Genomic DNA, 20,721 nt, shown 5'->3' with positions numbered 1-20,721 from the left:
ATAACGAGGATTAAGTGTTACACTGCTGGCTCTCGCTCCGGTCGGACAACAACTTCAAAATGCGTAAGACACTCCACCTTTAGCGTCCATGTTTACTTCCAAAATTTATGGCGGCTGGCAAAACTCTGATCAAGCTCTCTATGTGTGACGTTATTGCGCCCTCTACTGCGCATGCTGGACACTTTCAGGTTGTTTGCAGTTCACACTGGAGAATACATACAAATCGCATATATTTGGAAGTGGGAATGATCACGGTAATAAATAAATAAAAATAATCTGATTCGTTTCTGTATGAATCATGGTCAGAAGCAGCAAAAGCAGTTGAGGTTGGTTAGCAGTGCTTGCCAACAACTGATAATGTAATGTAATTTAGGACATGTGAAATTGAGCTGTTAGCATGTCAGAGGCTTCTTCAGATTCGTTGTAAGTCTGACAGATACTTCTTGTCAATGTCAATTTATTTGTATAGCACACAGGACCAACAGATGTTGACTAAAGTGCAGTATAATTCAATGAACTAGAGCAAGATCTGAACAATAAGAACAGGAAAAATATATTTAAAGGATAAAACAAAACAGAAATCATAACTCTCATAAAAGAAACTCTAATTCAATCAAATAGCAAATAATTAAAGTGGAAAAGGTTTAAAAAGGATGTTAACATGACGACAGCAAAATAAAGAGAGATTCTTTGGAACAGATTTAACTGAGTCACTCGTAACTCAGACTAGAGTGAAGATCTGTCCTCCAGCTTAACAAAGACCAAAATAACAAACAGAGACAATAAAGGATTGGCAATGTCATTGAGTGGCCCTTAAATCCAGTCAGACTTCTACGGAAAGTGGTAGACCACCTTACGATGGGTATTCATCAACACTGACTCAGCTTCAGGACAGGTATGGCAAGCCATTAAAGACATACTCATTTAGGTGATTGCTGCCAAATAACTGTAACAAGGTATTTTAAAATTATATAATATATATATAATTTTTACAGTTTTCATTATTTATATTTAAGTGAGACATATTATTTCAACTATATGAAAGTGGCATCAGCTGATAAACACTAAATTTACAGTAAAATCAAGTAAACAAGTTTGTCTTATATTTCCCCAAGAGTGGCAGCAGAAAAGCAGGAAGATATTTGTAACAACTATAAAAATAATATAATAAAAAAAGAGTTTTCCAGACTGAAGCAATCTTTTCAGTTTGGACTGAAACACAGAAGAGTTGTTTATGCAAGTCCATGATGGCTACAGGAGAAACTTGATTTCTAAGCTAATATGTTTCGGATCATTGTCCAGTAGTTTGCTGACAGAAGCCATCATTTTCATTTAAAAACTCCTAATATTTGAAGGAGTTCATGCATTTTAATAATAAAGTTACAAGCCCACAGCCCCACTAGTCCTCCACCGTACCCAACAGTGAGAATTGGGTTTGTTCCAAACTCACTCTGAGCCTTTTTTTTGCTGAAAACTCAATCTTAGTCTCATCCAACTGATACACAAAAATTAAATCATTAGACCTGTCGCAATAAGCAAGAAATCTATTAATTGCATGAGATATTAGCATGAGTTCAATCATTTCCATTTGGACAATTTCTTGTTTTTCTCTTTTTCGCTCTCCTTCTGATGACGAAAGTATATTTGTCTCAACTTGCCCTTTTTTTGAAGGACAGTTTTGTTTGCAGTGACTTCATAATTCATTTTATTTGTTATTTCTGTTTTTCTTATTTTGGATATTTAAAATGTCTTCCGGTGTTAAATAATTGTTAGAATTTAAAGTTCATTGATTTTCGAGAATGTGCTCTTGCATTACTATGCCATTACCATTATATTATTTGAAAATGATCTCAAAACAACAATATTATCTTTTATTGGAGTAACTTCTGTGCAGCAAAATGTGTTATCCTGACAAGCCTGTAAGTGACAAATACTTACAGATTATTTGTCATAATATGATGTCAGATCGAATATGCATAAAGCAATTTTTTTTAGTTAAATACTGCAGCTTTAATGTTCCCAAATTGAAGATTTTAGAAATAATAAGATGTTTTTGTGCTGCTTTTTAAAGCAGACTTAAAGGGAATTATATTTTTCCAACTATATAAAAGCTAGAAAACAGTACAGATATTTGGCTGGAGTCAAATGTCTGGAAAAATAACAGTTATGGGTGCAACATCTTTGCTATGAGTCAATGTTTGCACATCTTTTTATGTGTGATTAACCTTGTATTTGCTTCTGACGGCTGTCCATGTGTATCTGCAGGATTTGAAGCGAAATGACAAACACTAATGTTGATTCTCACTCTGCCACCTGTTTCACTGAGGCGCTCTGTGACTTGGCAACAGCACAATGAGAGTGGGCACTCCCTGTTACCAGGGCGCTGGACGGCTGCTCGCCACTTCCTGTTCCATTTATCGAAATGGTCAAAGTGGTGCGGCGGTGGCACTGTGAGTTCCAAGCAGCATCTAATGAGGACAATAACAGCAGTACCCCCACTTAGCAGATCTGAGTCATCGTATGAGGCGTTCAGGTGCATCCAAACACGAGGCAGTGACTAAGAAATACCTGATGAGGTTCCCAGTGGAACATTTTGAAAGGAAAAAAGAGGCAAGAGCATCGTCTAACCCGCCTACCACAACAGGTCGGTGATGCAGCGAAGGCAGTAGGGAGGGAGAGCAATAAGCTACGACTTTTTATATGTGGATGAGTGTCTGAGTCATCCGTTTATGTTATTAACATCACACAAAATCAAAAAGGAGAGAGAGCGCTCTTCATTTCCGACCCCCCTCATCACCCACTCCTCCTTCCCCGATGTCATTAGGTTGTGTCTCTAATTTAGCTGCTTGCTTCACTTCACAGACAGCTCCTGTTCAAAATAGATACAGGCCACCTGATGGCAGAGCTACCTTTCTATTGGCTGAGCCACGGCAGGGACCTCAGCAGTGTCATAGTAACCAGGCCGAGTCAGGGCTACATGAGCGATGAGAAGTGAGCGCCTACATGCAGGAATCGATTGTAAATAAATAAAAAAAAGGCGAAGAGAAAGCCAAGATGTTCCAGATGTTTCAGCTTTGGACCAACATTATAGTAGCATAAATTCATTAGCAGCACACTGGTTAGTTAGTGAAACCAGACGCATAATGACAACACCACTGAAAGGATTTGTAAGGTTTGAACTGCATCACTAAATGCCCACAAATACTTCTCGTAGATGTGGTGCTGTAGAAATAAACAAGCAGGCAATTTTTGTTAAAATTAGAAAGAAAAAAATTTCACTTCTGACATAATAAATTAGGATTACCTACATTATTTAGGTAATTTTAAAGTTGTTTATTTAACCCTTCCAGACTGATCGTAGTGCTAACGATCCAGCCAAATTTGCAGCTCAGTAATTCCACCACAAGTTGCGCTATCTGCAAAATTCCAGCGATTTCTGAAAGGGGAGACGTTGCATTTTCCAGCCAATATCAAGTTACTACGGTAATTTCACCCCCACCGTTGCAGGGATTGAAATTAATCTGAGGGGCGCTCTTTTAATAGACTGTAGATTGCAGAAATAACTTCCTACATACTGAAAGTTCCAGTTGTTTTGGATAAATGGGCAAATATCTTTACTCACAGGACATTTAAAGAGCTGTGTAACATTAAAATAAGCAAAAATATCCAGTTGGAGATTTGAAACTTAGGTCATAAATTAACTAAGAGTTGTATGTCTTAAGGGCATTTGGGAAAGCCCAGATGATGCTGCCATCATCATCTAATTCAGAGGGGAGGTATTTTAAGGCAACACCTCAGACGCACTGAATCACACCAACCCCATTTAGTCCACTTTAGTTGAACTCCAATTTGTTTGCCTAGAAATTTTGGTTTGTTTGGGGAGTTGTGAATGCGCAATCGGACCACAAACACAAACTCTGGTCAGTTTGGTTGAAATGAACTCTGGTGTGGTTCAAAGTGTGAATGCAAGTGGACTGTGGAGACTGCTCAAAAAGCAGGAAGCGGCCTGCACTGCAGGGCATTCTGGATAAATATAACAAAAACAAATGAGTTTAATGCTAACGGGAGAAATGGCTCGGGATAAAATAGAAATCCTACAAAAACAAGTTTATACTATTCTATTTATGTTTACATTTTGTGAAGAAGGGAGTTGCACTCATGTCTTCTTCAGAGGTTTTCATGTAGTTTCCTTCAGTGGTCCTTGTTGCAGAGCCACCAGAGGCGAAGCGGTGTAAAAGGTTTTTCAAAGAGTTTAGTTTGTTTAACACAGTGCAGTGTGAAAACGAACCCAACCAGTTGAAAATGTAACAAATCTTGCAATTTTGGTTCCCATTCCAACATGAAAATACCCTAAGATATCAGGATGAGAAAATAAATAGTTGTGTAAAGAGCATTGCAATGTGTAGCCATCATACCATTCAGGAGGGAAACAAGGTCCGACTCCCACAACATGTTTTGGTGGACAAAATATCTATGAAATGCAAAAAAAAAAAAGAAAAACATCATGTGAAGATCCTGGCTGGAGCTGGTTATCAAAATTTAAAAGGCACTATAACAAAACTAGCAAAGGAGGAATAAAAAATAGCCTCCAACTATTATAAGGAAATCCTGAACACTGAACCCAACTTTTATACATACATATTTTGTACTTGCAGTTATTTGAATAAGTGTGGGAGCAGCTTCAACACGAAGCTTCAAACAAACCGAAGTCTGAAATCTTCTGATTTATAAGATGCCATAATTTGTCCGTGACATTTCTCGTAACTTTGGTGTTTTCCTGAGAATATTCAATTATCTGCTGCAAACTTTTCTCATTTGTTGAGTCATCAAGCTGCCAAACATGCTTCATTGCTGAAAAAAAAACAAAACAAAAAAAACACTAAATCAATGCAGTTGGGAAAAGAGAGCAGCAGAATCGACGGGGTAATGGAAAAAGGAGAGCGGCTACGACAGGAAAAGATGAGCGACTAAGAAAAATGACGAGTCCTGAAGAGCAGCAGCAAAAACGAAGAAGCAGATTTGTTTCTACAAGACTATATAAAATATTGACTTGGCGTTAATGGTGTGATAGTTTAGCAATCATTCATTCCTTTGTTTTATTATCTTAAAAAAACACACACACACACACACAGTAACTAATCTTAACTGTACCGTTCTGTACTGATGCCAGAAAACAGTGCAGAGTTTAAAGATTTTAATCTGTTACTGCCACGAACAAACAGGAACATCACAGCAGGTGTTGCAAGAATCCACAGTGTATGACTAAGAGGTGATTACCATCGGAGAGCTAACACGTACTGCGAACCCCGTATCCTGATAATTAAACAGATAAAAATATCTTCACACTTATCACACTGGATGATGTGATAATGAATAAAGAAAGAGGAAAAGTGAGAACATTAAATATCCTTTCTGGTTTATCTCTAAGGAAGACAACGACTCCTGCCAACGAAGGGAAACTGTAGCACCAAGACTCAGCTCTACGTGCAATAAATTCATGAAGAGAGTGAGATTGGCTCCGTTTGAGGTGAATAAAGGCAGATTAAGAGAAAAAAACGAGTCCCAGAAGACAGAATCTCAAAACTTGTGGTTGCAACTGGCCTTTATTTACGTCTTTGTCGCATCCTGGAAACTGGCTGGACTGTGTGGAAATGACCAGAAAGATGAGTCACAAATGGACTCAACTGAACCGAAATACCCCCGCCTTCACTAATGAGTGTGTAATACAAGTCTAACTCAGTCAGTTAATAATTTTAAAAAGGATTACATCTGTAAAAGATACCAAATGCAAGCATAATTGGATCATGTTTGATTTTAGATATTAATTCAGAAGCAGAGTTTGCTTACAAGACTTTCATTTAAAAACATAACATACTGTTTATGCTTTAGCCAGTCCAAAAACAATATACAGATCTGGAAAAAATTAAGAGACCACTTAAAACGATCAGTTTCTCTAATTTTACTTTTTATAGGTATATGTTTGAATAAAATGAACATTGTTCTTTTGTTCTATGAACCAGTGATAACATGTCTCTGAAATTCCAAGCAAAAATTTTGTATTTATTTGTAGGAAATGAGAAATGGTCAAAATAACAAAAAAGACGCAGTGCATTCAGACCTCAAATAATGCAAAAAAGAAAACTATTTCATATTCATTTAGAAACAACAATACTCATGTTTTCTCTTAGGAAGAGTTCAGAATTTAATATTTGGTGGAAAATTCATTAAGTTTTCAGTGGGGTTCAGTGAAGTGGACTCTTAATTTTTTCCAGAGTTGTATATACGTTCAACTCTTACCATCTTTCAACCACATTTACAGTGCAGTGAAAAAACATTCACCCTTTGTAGGTTTCTATTTCTGTGGTTAATAAGAAAAAGGTTGTTATAACTCAGTGAAACAGCTGCGTACAAAGCAACAAACTGATTCAAATTGATTGACTTCTTTAATTCATTTTTAAGGCTTTGAGACTCCAGAAAACCTCAGCAGGAGTCATGATCCACAAATTAAGGAAATATGAAAACGTGGCACCCAAAATTACTCCAAGACAACATTAATAACTGATCAATAAAAACCCCGAACAAACTCTAAATCAATCCAGGTCTCATTCTTCACAGTTAAAATCAGTGTTAATGATTCAACTAATCCAAACACCAATCTGATCTTAAGCTTAAATTCACAATCCAAAGTCCACCTCTGAACGTCTAAAAAAAAAAGCAAATCGAAATATTTTTGGACGGTCTAGTCAAAGTCGACTTCAGATTGATTGAGATACAAAGTAAACATTTCATTTAGAGTTGCCATCAATGCTTGATGCCACTTGCTACCATCAAGAGAGGCACAGTTTTAGAGAAAATTACATTTTCAAATGTAAACAAGTTTGGTTTGGGAAGTTTTTAAATTAGCAAAACTGCATTTTGTAATGGTATGAATCCGTTAAGTGTGAAAAAATACGTAAAAAGAGGAAAAAATAATAAAGATGAAAACAATTTTTCACAAAATTGTCAATATTGATGTCAAATTTTTAACTTTTCAACTTCAGGTGATGTTAATTATTAGCAGACTAGTCAAAAGACAACAAATATTTCATTTTGTTACATAACAGTGGTTGATATATTAGCTAATGGACATCCCTCCCTCCATGAACCATTTTGTGTAAAGCAAAAAAAGGTCTAACTTGAAGGATGCTCACTGGCTTTAGAGTTCAGAAAGAAAACCAAAAATGAAAGCAGGAATTTAGGGAAAACATGCAATCTGTGGTCAAACCAGTCCAAGCACCTAACAGCTACAGCAGCTGAAATGGCAGATAAATTCGGTTCTGACAGAAAGGTGTCAGAAAACACAATGCATCAGCGTTTGTGGCGTTCTGACATGTGGGAGCCCAGGCTGCCCGATCGAAGCAGACGGCATGTTGCTTTTATGTCAGCTGGATCTTTGCTTTGTGTGTGTTGAATGTGAGGAAGACACATTGGTTCAGGATGAAACATGGGAGCAACTCAAGCTGCTTAGGACAACGTGAGGTTTTTTTGGGGCCTGGGAGATAAAGCGAACGATAAATACTAAACGAGTAGTGCAATGATGTCACAAGATGTGCTTTTGATTTGAATTTTTAAAACACAAAATAGTAGTATCCGTAATAGTAATATCCAATTTGAATCAGACAGAAAAAGACAGCATTTTGTTTGTTAATGCATTTACAAACCGAGGAAAAATGTATAGCTTCAGTTTTGATGCATTTGAAAACTTTATTTATTAGTATTTGATGTGTTATCAAAGTACAGATTTAAAATTTGCTGATTAAGTTGTACATCGTAAATTATTACAAACAAAGTAAGACAAACGTAACCTAAACTGGACCGCTCAAATAAATTCCCCAAATCCAACTCAGATGAAGCATCTAATGGATGTGATGAACAAGCGAGTTGCATTTGAAAGAAAAAAACTGAATTGAAAAAATAAATAAATATGCGCAGAACTTATTCTGCTAATGTGGAAAAAAAACAACACAATTTTGCAATTGCAGTGTTTCTATTAAACACGAAACACAATTAAAACTACAGGTGACTAAGTTTGTTCACAAAATAAGTAACTTCGTGATGCTGCACCATCATCCTCCTCCTACCACTTCCTGTCGTCTTCTTTGTTATTTCCGCCAGTAGTAACATCCGGTTGTTGGTCACATGACTTGTGTGATGCGAATATCACACAAGTCATGTGTTACATCCATTGAAGTTACACCTCTTGGGCAGCGTAAAAGCAGCCACTGTTAGCTTGTTAGCAACCTGGTCGGTATCATAATAATTTGGCTCACCAACTTAATTACTCAATTTCTGCTCCGATCTCTTCAGTCAAAACAATGTGGAGAATTTTTAACTGGTTTTGTCAAACAAACAAATATGGCAACTCTTTCTGAGAACCGGCTTTTCAGATGTGACTATTTTGGGGTTTATGGCAGTCAGAGAGAGAGCTGGTAGTCTGAGCTTGTTACTTTAAGAGCTCAGTCTTTTTAAATATATTGCTTGGAACATAAAACATATGAGATCGTAAACATAAATGCAGATATCTGCGATGTCTAATTTCAAGAAGTATAAAAACCCAGTTTACATTGAGGTTGTACAGCTGGATAGACTGAACCTGGGCCTGTGAAGGAACATGGAGAAGCCCCCTGAAATGGCGATGGTGCTGGGAAGACTGGTGCACCGACGCAGCCACTGGGACTGGAGGTCTAATTAAAAACACAGCGCCTTTTGAGCAGCTGTAACACGGCCCAAAATGGATACTCCTGGTACAGTCGGAAGACGGGAAGCAAAGAAAAATACAAACCAGGATGGCACAGAAAGATCCACTTAATCTGTCAAAGGTCAACGGAAATATATCCGAAGTTTTAAAACTCTGTCCTTCCATTTCAGTCAGATGTGGCCAAAGTTGTAAAGCTTTACTTCTTACCATTACGGGCCTTGGAATCCTCTCAGTCCGCTCCATGCTTCGTTTGCCACGCTTGCCGCACCCCGGCAAACCAAGGGGAGTCCACTCTATTCGAGTGTGTGTGTGTGTGTGTGTGTGTGTGAGAGAGAGACGTCTGTATGTTAATGTCTCATTGAGTGTGTGTGGTGGTGTGTGATAAAGTAGACAGCCAGAAAAGTGTTTGAAACTAAGAGAGCGCACTCTTAACCTCCGGCCGCACACGGACGCGCACACGCCCACCTCCACAACCCCCCGAGGAGCGCGTACAGTGTTGGAGCTGGCTATAGGGGCGGCAGGGGGGGTCGAGTTGCAGGACTTGTGCTACATTTGCAATCTGGGTAAATATATTTAGCCCTGGCAGGACAGAACAGGGACGTGAACACACTGAGACCCAGAAGGAAGTTTGGTATGCAGTCGTCAGCCATTCAGAGGCCCAGCTGACCAGAGAGAGAGAGAGAGAAACAGAGAGAAAACTGGGGAGTGGTAAGGATTTTGCACCACCATTCCCCCCCACTTCCACTTTTTTTTTTTCCTCTGAACTTCTGCTATGAGGTCATTCTCCCCAACTTCTCACTTTGTAGTTTGTCCCTTTATGCATTTTTTGGATAGAGAGGAATCATCGGGGGGATTCAGGGAACTGAAGACATGAAGCTCAGTTTACTAGTTTACAGTGGCTTACCCTACATCAGGCGTGTCAAACTCAATTAAATTTTCGGCCAAATCAAGATCATGAATGCTCTTAAAGGGCCGGTTGTGCCAGAATTTATTGTTAAAACTTAACAAACTGTTAAAGTATAAATAAGTTGTTAAAATTAAATAATATTGAACATCTTTTCAGTTCCTCAAGGATTTCACAACTGTTTTTGGGGATTTTTTACAATAAAAATCAAAGTGTACTAATTTTGAAATATTGGCACTTATGTATGATGGGAAATGCGACTTTTTATTACTTGTTGCATCATTATGGATTATAAATCAAGAAAGGCTGAGGCAGATGCTTAGTAGAAACCAGTCACTTGGATCCAATATTTTTCACCATTTTTGCCAAAAATCTGTGATAAATTCACAATTATGCATTAGTGCAAAAAAAAAAAAAAAATGCACGGGTTTGTTGATTTTGCATGAATTTCCACAATAATTTGCAGAAAAGTGGAGGGACTGATTGATGTAATTTCGCAGTAATCGGCAAGAAAACTGCAATCGGTGAACCTCAACCCAAGATCATTTTCAAGAGAAACCTGATTTAATGAAGCAAATACACAAACAAAATTACAAACACAACAACATGGCAAGCAATGAGAATTTATTTTCTATCTTTATTTATCTTATCTTATTAATTTTGTATTAATTTCTTATTAATTTTATCAAGTACTACGATCCAATTAAATAAGTAGCTAAAAATATTTTTATTAAAACAACAACAAAAAAACTAACATTTATAAAACAATGTAAATGTTTTTAATTATTTAAATGTGTCTTTTGGCAAGCCAGAACAATTTGCTGATGGACTTTTGCAAAAAAAAAAAAAAAGGTAAGTATGTATTTATATTTTATTTACGTCACAATTTTATTACCGTTTTATGTAAATGATGCATAAAATTATTTATAAAATTACGTTTTTTACCGTATAGTGAAACTTGTGGTCCTCAGTACGAAGCAAGGATCGACTCTGTCCACAAGAGGGCGACCTCTGACCCTACCAAGGGATGTTTCTCAATGCCTAACCTCCTCCTCCCTTTCACTTGAACAAAAGCAAAGAAATAAAGAAATAAAAAAAAAATCTAAAGCCTGTAGTTGTGAATATAATGTTTTGAAATATCTAGTAGAAGTTTCCCCCACTTCTGTATTTCAGTTAATAATAAATTGAGCTGAAACTTTTAATTTTCATGAATGAATCTGTGAGGTTTTTTTTAAATGATTTACTGTAAAGAGAAAAAGTTTTTTTTTTTTTTTTTTTCATTGACAGCCTCCTCGGTCTCTTTCAGAGCAACAGGAAGCAACCGTCCAACCTCATGCGGCAGACAGCCGTTTGCCTGTTTTTTCATGTTTTTGCTCAACTTGTCGCACAAAACTTACGAGACGTGTGAGCGTGTAGGCCGCGCCCTCGCCTCACACCCAGAAGCGAGAACAAGGACACACACACACACACAAACCCATCGAAACATCCTCTGCTTCGTCTCCACATCCCACCGATGCTCTCTCACAGGGGGAGATTCAGCAACCCGGTTGCCATAGAAACCAGGCCGTGTGTACCAGCCGGCTCTGCCGTCGGTTGATTGTGGCTCCGGTGCGTCTGTGTGTATGCGGCCGAGCGAGCGTGCGCTGGCGTGGGCGTGTGTGAGACTGTAAAGCCTATACTGTGCTCTCGGTTGATATGTAAGGCTATATTTACAAAATCCTATATGTTGCCTGAAAGGGTGTTGTTGCTTTTTTTTGTTTTGTTTTGTTTTGTTTTATTTTTGTCTGGCAATTTTGAGCAAACTGGATGTGTGTTAAAAAATAAAAATAAAAAATGTGTCATACATTTTGAAAATGCAAAGCGCAAAATGCAATGCAGCAACAAGAGAAATAGAGGATGTGCTGATTACACACATCATCTACAGTATGTTTAATCATAGTAAGATAAATACTATCTTACTGCCGGGGTGTCGTCTTCTCTGCTCTGAGTTAATGAAGGACACGGCAATGGGAAGGGCAGCGTGTGCAGGCGAGAATGCTGCTAACCTTTTGAAACCACAGGAGACTTCAGCTCCCTGTGTTCACCGACAGTGATGGGATTTTTTTTTATTTATTTTCTAAAGCAGCGCCAGAACCAAACAGTTAAATGTCATACAGCAAAGAGCACATCAGTTCCTCTCTGAAATGAAGAGGTCAGACAGAAAAAGAGTGGCTCGTTTAGCTATGACACCACACGGCTTTCAGAAATGTCATGTCCAGACACAGAAGGCTGCACGGGTCATGATGAGAGTGTGATGCTTTACTCCAGCCTTCCTGTGGTGGAAATTTATTACTGTTTACACAGAGCGCATTGATAGCAGAACCAAAACACCTGCATGCTGGGTCTGGATCAAGCAGAAGTGATCATTCTGGATTAAATTCAGGATCTCATATCTAATATCTAAGTCAGAAGTGTCCAAAGAGCAGCCTGGAGGCCATTTGATCAGAATTCAAGAATAGCCTAAATTTGGTTTGCCAGTTCAGACAGTGGATACAGATTTAAAAACGATGTTAGGATGCAGTCTTTCGAAAAAGACAGAAAATTTAAGATACTAAAATGGAAAATGTTTGCTTTTAATTTGATTTGATTTATTCTAAATACAATAATTTTTACTAAAATTCAGACCAGGGCATCCCTATTAATAACATATTCAAAATAATGCAAGAGTGAGCCATATACTGTTCTTGTTGCCAAAAAGACAAACAAAAAATGTAGAAAAATATGATCAACCTGAAAACATTACCATATGGTTGGTTGTTTATTTTTTATCTGGCAAACCAGCAAAGCATTTATTTATTTTTTGCTGTTGATTTCTCCTGCCATCACTTGCCAGGAGATTTCTGACTGCCATCATGTTTAGTTTCAGGTACAAATTATGATTAAAAACCTGATACTTCGATAGACTCGGAACCAAAACTGCAACATTTGCTACATTTTCAGCAGATGCGATTTACTACTGTGTCGAACTACCCAAATCATTTAAAAAAAAACTGTTCCCCTCCCCGCCTGCGGTGGTGCTGCATCAAAAACCACTGCAGTAAACGACATGAAAACCTAAGAAGAAGACACTAACCTCTTCACAAAATGTAAAAAAAAAAAAGGATTTGTCTTGTCTTTTCTATTTCCCGTGTTTGTTTTGGTTATTTTTACCCAGAATACAACCATGTAGGGACAAAACAACCAGCACATCACCCCAGTTTTAAACTCCTTACACTTCCTGTAGTTCAGAGAATAGACTTTAAGATACTTCTGCTAGTTTATAATTTAATGAATGACTTAGGACAAAAATTCATTAAAGACCTGTTAAAGAACTCGGCAGAAAAGAGATGAAAGTTGCCCATATTTAAATTAAATCGCTGACTTTTTGGCATTAGAAGCCCGTACTTTAATTATATTAAATTTAAGGCTTCCTAATTAAGGAGTAGGGCAGAAAGTAAGGAGATTATGTGTGAAATGTTACCTGTCGGACAAAGCTGTTAGAGGTGGTGTCAGAAGAGGTGCTCCCATCTGAGCGCTTAAATCGGCTCTTCCTCTTGGCGTACTTTCCCTGAAAAGATTGAGGAAAAAAAAAAAAAAAGAAAGTTGAATCATCCATCAGTCTCATAATTAACTTGACACATTTCTGAGAAACCCTCGTTTCCGGGGAGCTTGATGGCCATTAACATTTGGAAGAGCATTTGTAAAAAGCCTCTGAAAACGATCAGGCAGTCAGATGGAGCCAAGAGATAAAGCGGCAAGAGTCCCAGACCACAGAGGAAGTCAACCAAAGAAAATGTGCCCACAGCCTTCATGACCGCCATCTATTACTCGCCATTTTTCATGCGATTCAAACTGAGATGCTGTAATCTGATTGGTAGATCTCTGGCAGCTGGCCTTTCCGGGTTAGGCTGAGGCCACATATCCCCAGCTCCTATTGTCATGGTTACACAATACAGACTAATCATATTTGTCGACAATTAGGGGGCCGCCTATTTAAGCATGAAAAGAGGACAGCTGGTGAAGAACAAACACAATGGATCAATACAGCAACAGCATGCACTTCATCCAGGTATGGCTTTATTTCCTCCCTGGTGGGTTCATGTTTCAGTGGTAGAGCATTTGACTGCAGATCAAGAGGTCTCCGGTTCAAATCCAGATGCCCCCTGCTTTTCCAGCTCTGAGCCATAAGGTGTATTACACACAAAACAGCATGACGGGAGTACATTTTATCTTGTTTACACAAATCTCCTGCACCTAAAATGAGTCATGCACAAATGTAAAGCATTAAAATAACCAGCCTACAATGCATTTTAGCAGAAATTATTCATAACAGGGGCCTCGCATATTTTTTTTTCACAGGCAAATTCTTAACGTAAGCTTCGTTTGGTTTATTACTCACACCCTGAGAGGCAATTATATTCATGCACAACTGAATGCGCACACTTTCTTACAGTAACCCAGTCATCCTTTCAGATCTCCTACACACATACATAACACACGCAATGAGCAACTGCCTCAAAGTCCCCTGTGTTCGACTTGCAGATTGCACAGAGACAGATTAACAAGGAACCCGTAATAAGCGACCTGTGCCGGTGTTTTGTCATCACAGTCACACAGTTTCCAATGTGCATAAAGGAGGCTGTCGCAACGCCTTAAAGCAAACACACTTGGTCAGAAGGTTTCCACAGGGAGCAGATATGAGGGAAACACATTAACTGAATTTATCTCGAGCATTCTGTTGAACTACAAATTATGTTTTTTATATATATATATATATATAGAAAGGAGGAATTCAATGATGCTTCTAAGCAATTTCTCAGTAACTCCAGCACTTTTGCCACATTTTATAATATTGCAAACGTATTCCAAAACCAATTTGATCGTTGTTTTTCTTTTCTCAAAAAGCTAAATTTGGACATTTTTGCAAATAATATAAAAAATATATTTTTTTATATACTTGAGGCTGGAACTGCTGCCAAAGCAAGGAATACGTAAGAAAATGTGATTTTTTTCTAAGTCCAATAAATTAGCAAGAAACTCAATAATCTAGTTTGACATTCTGATAATGGGACATTAGCATGTAGGATTTTGAGGAAAGATATTAATTTAACACAATTTGGAATGAGGCTGAAACATAAAATGTGGAAAAAGTGAAACACTGTGAATATTTTCTGGATCATGATTTGGGTCAACGTGGGTTTATTGTGATTGTTTTTATTTTTACTCCAGTATGGAAAGGTTAAAAATAACCTGCTGGTTTATACCAGGGTTTGCTTTTTCTGTCTTAGTGGACACACTCTTGTAAAGTGCCGGGCTTTTGTGGAATATTCTTGAATATTATTGACTGGAAAATGAATCTGCTAGAGGAATACATAAAGACATTAAATGATTGTGCAAAGACACGGTTGCATAACTAAAACGAAAACCTTGCTGATGCACCTTTTGATTTAATTACAGCTTTCAGATATGAAAAACGATTAAAGGGTTGTGAATACTTTCTGGTAAGTTTTAGAATAGAGAATATGAGACACATCATCAAAATGCATGAGTGACTGTACTTTGTTTTGTTCAAGAGCAAAAATAGAGCATGATATCAGAGTCCACCTACGCAGAAAATCTTCAAAAATCCTGTTCTCCAACTTTTGCATTGAATGAGAAAGTTAAAGACAAATCAATAATGTTTTATTATTTTTTTCAGCTTTATTTTTAACCACCTGTCAGGACAGGGTATAGATTTATTGCACAAGATGCAATCACCAAATTTCAAAATGCAGGAGCCACAAAATTTTACAAGAGGGAAATTGTCATATTTGTTTGTAGGGAAAAACTCCTGGTTTACTTGATCTATCATCTTCCCTGTTCTGGTTTTTCATTTAAAAAAAGCTATGCCATGTTTTCTTTTGCTTTTTATAAGAGAGTACCTCAATCTTTACTTTTAAGAAAATAAGAAAACATATTCAATCAAGGTAAAATGAAGGATATTGATTCAGAATAGTGCTGTAGCATAATAAAGTTAAGATATATAAAAATCTTATTATTTTTATACACATTGCCTGTTTTGTGTTTAAAGATTGATGTTATATCAAATTGATTTTTGAGAGAAGACGTAAAACACGCAAGATGTTTTTCTTCCAACTACTTCTTTTCATTCAAAACTGTTATTTATGTCAACATGTGGCAAGTAGATTTTAAACTGTACGTTAAATAAATCAAAAATAAAATTTATGTAAGCATGTTCATTCACTTTTGGACTTAATTGGAAAACATATCTTTACAGTGTGAGGGTACAAAAAGTACATTTTATACAACGTAAACAGGACTGTCTCAACAAGAAGTTAAATTTTTAACGTCATAAACATGGATTCAGTTTTCTTTTGAAGACTAAACAAGATTCTATTCTCTCTAAAAGTTTAATTTTTACAGCTATAGTCATGTCAGTTTCAGTCTGAACCATCCGTTCATTAAAATCAAGGCTGCAATCTTTTTCTTAATCTTTTGTTACCCATATTTTGCCGTCTGCTTACTATCCATAAGATGTTAATAATTAAACGGGTAATATTAGCTTGTGCTGGCTGACATGTTTGCTCTTGTAATTCTGCTGAAAGAGGAGATTTTACCAACATCAAAACATCAAACAATGAGCATTTTTTGGTATCTTTAACAATCCCGTCAAAGACATTTGAATCAGAATATTATTCTAGATGAAAATATAAATGGAGGTCATTTCACCTTTTTGGCATTTTTGCAACCTTGACATGTAAAACTCAGACACAAAGTATTAGATTCTAGATTAATGTTTTGATATCTTTTTAAAACAAGGTTTAATTCCTGCTGTCTAAATCGTTAGAGCAGCCTCAGCATTGATGAAGTGCTGCATCAAATGCAACGGAAGACGACCATAAGCTTTCGTTGCCTCCATTTTAGCTGTTGTTCAGCTTGTTAAGGGAAAAAGAAAGAGGTGGTGGTGGGGGGTGAGTGTCACATTTCCATCAGTACCAATGGCGCTGTTTAAATAACTGCAGTGGAGTCATTTAATCCTGGGCAATGAAAGCTGCCTGTATGCTTTCACAAAAAGACAACAGCCAAATGTTTCCCCGCCTCAGTGTTTTCACTTTGAGGCTCGCGTTTCCTGTGCTCCACTCGTTCCTAAATTATCTCAAACTTTTATTTTTGCTGGTACCTGTATCTCCAGCTGTCTCAATTTTACCCTTCATTCATACTTTTCTTGTTTTTTTTTTGTTTGTTTTTTTGCATATAAATGTTTCAAAGTGCAGATAAAATATAATTTTCTCCAATTGAAACCCTTTCCTGCACTTTTAGTGTAAGTGATAGGTGAAAACAAATCTTCAGGTGTAAATTTAAACAGTAATTTCAAGAGGATTCTTATTTTCCTTTTTTAGTCTAAATTTTATTTAGTTAAAGTTTGTGGTTTGTCTTGGATTTTTCCTATTTATGAAGCCGTTTCTGTTCATTAGCCTGTGTTGTGTATTATTGTTATACAATATTTATTTGTAGTCTTAATAAATAACTTCCTATGATTTAATTAATGACCCAATAGATCTTAAATGGAGAGAAATGACAGAAAATCAACCTTTCCTTTTCATTTTATGCACTTTATGTCCTTTTCTCACATTTTACAAAATAAAAATCAGTAACTTCAACATATTTCATTTGTATGCTGCTTTCTTAGAAACTAAAATGTCTTACATTTGTATTCAAACCAGAGTAAATACTTTTTTAATGACCGTTTCTTCTAATCAAAGCTGAAAAGCGAGTCTCACTACCAGCTTTGTAGATCTCCAAAATGTTATTTCTGCATATTGTTCATAAAACAAAAAAGACTCAAGGTTTTTGAAATTGGATGGAAAGTATTTGTATACATACATCTTCCAGTTTAGACTGAGTGCATTATAAGGGCAAGATTATTAAGGTAAAAAAAGAAAAGATGTAAATAAATGACAAACCTTGCAGTTTGTTCCAAATTATCAGCCGCATAAACTGTCCTTTCAGATCTCATTGAAACTGCTGGCTGGCTCAGGCGCTGAATAAATAAATAACTAATCTTCAGTTCAGTTTTCTGCTGCTGCTTGTTAAAGAGCGATAAATGCACCTCAGTTTCAAACATTTCACCAAAATTTAACATTTTCACAGTTAAAAAGGATGTTATTAGCATTGCCAAAATGAGATTTTGATTGCATCAAGTACATTTGGTTGCAACAACCTATTAGTGTCTGAACGCCTGTCGAGCAGGAGATGATGCATTGCCACCAAATATATTAGCAATTAAGATGTTAGATGAAGCAATATCACAGCTGAAGGAGTCATTAGACTTATGATCTGAGGGGGGAAAAAAGGGAGAAGCTAACTCATGCTTTGTTAGATGCTCAATATGGAGCGCAGATGATCTGTGAAAAGCCGCCGCAGCCGAACGTGGCTGTGTTCATGTCAGGAAAGGGCAGAGAAATGCCACAGGAAGTAGGGAGGGGAGGCTTCCTGTTGGTAAACATCCTCCCAGATTAGGAGTGTAATTAAGCAGGGTGTGAGAGACGGACGGGGTGGCAGGTGGTTTGGGAGCGCAACACCCGCATAGGGGTGCAGCGATAAGCCCAACACGATTTTCTTAATTCTGGGGGATCAGCCGATATTTACATGTGAAACCGATCTTATTTATCGATCTTATCTGCCTCGACAAAGGTCTAAAAATCGACTATTGCTCACAGCAGAGCAGTAGAGGACTCTGCTCACAGAGTCTGCACATTTGCATTAGACATCCCACTGTTGCCAAAGCAGCGATTTTCTTGCCGTTTTTAACATTTTTAGACAAAAAAGTCCAAAATCAGAATCAGCAGGTCAGGGTTTTAAAAGATTGCTCATCAACGATCAGCCAGAAAACTGCACCCCTACTAACTGGAAAATCTCTTAAAGCTGCAGTACGTAACTTTAATTAAAAATATGTATCTTTTTTTTTTCTTTTTTTTTACATATTTCTTGAAACGTCACTATGTCGTGACAATATGAGAAAAAAAAATCAAGCACATCTGCCTTTTCCCAAGAGCTCCCAGTGCTAATTAGAAACAACCAATCAGAGCCAAGAGGCGGGTCTTAGCACTGTCAATCCATATGTGCGCCGTTCACACCCCCTTTGCTCAGACTAACCACTAATGACAGTAGATAAACAAGTTTCATGAAATGGTAAGTCGTTTCTCCACTAATATGACATTTTGGAGCATGTTTATGAGATTGATTGACAGCGCTAGGACCCGCCTCCTGGCTCTGATTGGTTGTTTTTGACAGGGAGCAGTACAGACGGCATGAGTAGCTCAGAGTGAACATATTATCTGCCTCATATTTTACTGTCACAACATTGTGAGAGTTTTAACAGACTTAAAAAAACATATTTTTTAAATAAAAGTTACATTCTGCAGCTTCATCTCTTTTATACAGAATCCCTAATCCAATATTCTGCTCAGATCTAAAACCGCAGACCTGCAGACACAATCTTTAATCTAAGGAACCCCCCAGCTCTGAATTCGGATGAGTTCTCGACCCACAGTCCAACTCTCCAGAAGTACCGAGAAAACTCAGGATGTTGGAGCTTCTCGTCTGCACGTCAACATCCGCTTTCCGTTTGATTGATAGGAGGAGCATACTTAAAACACACTAAAAGGACAAAATAAGACCAAACACCCTGCTGCCTGGACAAGAAGGTTGTCCATCTGTTTCTCGCTGCAGTCACACGCCGCAGATAGAGATCAGATTTCTAAAAACAGACGTGATGAGGTGAGATGGTGATGCGATGGCGATAGTGGGACACTTGTAGGGAAGAACTGGAAGGAGCTGAGGGGGATGAGAGAGATGAGAGGGAGCTGGTAAGAGTGGGAGTAAAGTGGAGAGAGCAGGATTTGGCATGGTTTGAAGCGCTGGTTGTCTCTGATGAGGTGTTTTTTTTTTTTCTTCTCCTCTCTCTTCTCTAGAGAGACAATGACTGAGCTCAGCGTGGGTGTGTTTGTTCTAGATATTCTCATTTTTTCATCAGTTTAAAGACTTATGACTAAACATGCCCACGTTACACACAAATCTTTAAAAACTGACACCTTGAAAAGGCATAGAAACTAAAATAGTAGGAAACTGGATCAAGTGTTATTATTCTAATAACGCTGGATTTAATCTCCCTAGATTATGATTTAACGGGTTTAGAAGCTGAGCATTTCTCTTTTAGTTCCCGATGCCAACAAGTGTTTTCCATTTGATCAGATCAGCAGTTTGTTTGGGGTATAACACATTAATTAAACAAAGGTGTGGTTTTCCTCAGAATCAGTCTCAAGCGTTACATCACGGTCTTACATCTCGAAGATAATTTGAAAAACAAAACAGGGAAAACTGGAAAGAAAACACACAACACAGCTGCCACCCTAAATAAAACCACCCGGATGTTATTGTTCCGTCAGTTATTTTTGATTCAATTGATGCTAAATGAGCGACAGGCGAATCAAGCGACCGGAGCTCCGAACAACCTGTTAATCTCCAGAAGTGAAACAGCTTTGCGCATTTAAAAAGCAGCTCATTCCTGACTCCAAAATGTCAAAAATAAATCAGAATTATTAGCTTTTTTTTTTTTTTTTGTCAGAAAATTGAATCATCTTTCCCCTCCCTCTCATTCTGGGGTCTTACCTGCGTGTGCGGATGGTGGTCGATCATGCCCATTGGGATCTCCTGGTTTGGGGTCGAAGGCGTCCTGGACATACTACTACTTTTCTGTACCATTTGATTTCACTTTTTAAAGAATCTCTTTCAGTTGTCGTATGTTTATGATGGCGTGGACGGAGTCATCTTTTCTTTCTGTCCAGGGGAGGGGAGAACTCGGAGATGGATCTGAGCTGGCTGGTTAAAATAATGGCAACAGCTGCCTCCCTCCAGCCTATAGCGTTACACACTGGCGCACTGAGCGCCGACACGGCTGTCAAGTGTGCGGGATGACGCACGGGCGCATCCGGTTGGAGAAAAAAAATGTTTTATTTTATTTCATTTTTTTAAATCAGACGACTTGTATTATTGGGGCCTG

General features: G+C 37.7%; 1 protein-coding gene across 6 annotated transcripts in view; it reads right to left on the bottom strand.

The window, feature by feature from the left end:
- The window catches only part of cacnb1 (calcium channel, voltage-dependent, beta 1 subunit), a 53,680-nt gene extending 33,073 nt beyond the window's left edge, over positions 1 to 20,607 (bottom strand). For 3 of the 6 annotated variants that reach the window (XM_015041903.1, XM_015041904.1, XM_015041906.1), the window contains exons 1-2: positions 20,331 to 20,606; positions 13,141 to 13,227 (exon numbers count right to left, since the gene is read on the bottom strand). In XM_015041903.1, the coding sequence (XP_014897389.1) occupies positions 13,141 to 13,227; positions 20,331 to 20,423 (180 nt within the window). In that variant the 5' untranslated portion in view covers positions 20,424 to 20,606. Of the gene's footprint in view, positions 1 to 8,944; positions 9,195 to 13,140; positions 13,228 to 20,330 lie in introns of those variants that run through there. The other 3 variants (XM_015041902.1, XM_015041909.1, XM_015041907.1) reach the window with 2 other exon arrangements.
- Between the last annotated feature and the right edge of the window lie 114 nt (positions 20,608 to 20,721).

This window comes from Poecilia latipinna, unplaced genomic scaffold (assembly GCF_001443285.1).
Source record: "Poecilia latipinna isolate Pla-1442-1.1 unplaced genomic scaffold, P_latipinna-1.0 Scaffold573, whole genome shotgun sequence".
Classification (NCBI taxonomy): domain Eukaryota; kingdom Metazoa; phylum Chordata; class Actinopteri; order Cyprinodontiformes; family Poeciliidae; genus Poecilia; species Poecilia latipinna.
Note: the sequence above shows the minus strand (reverse complement) of the source record. Positions and strands in the feature narration are given on the sequence as shown.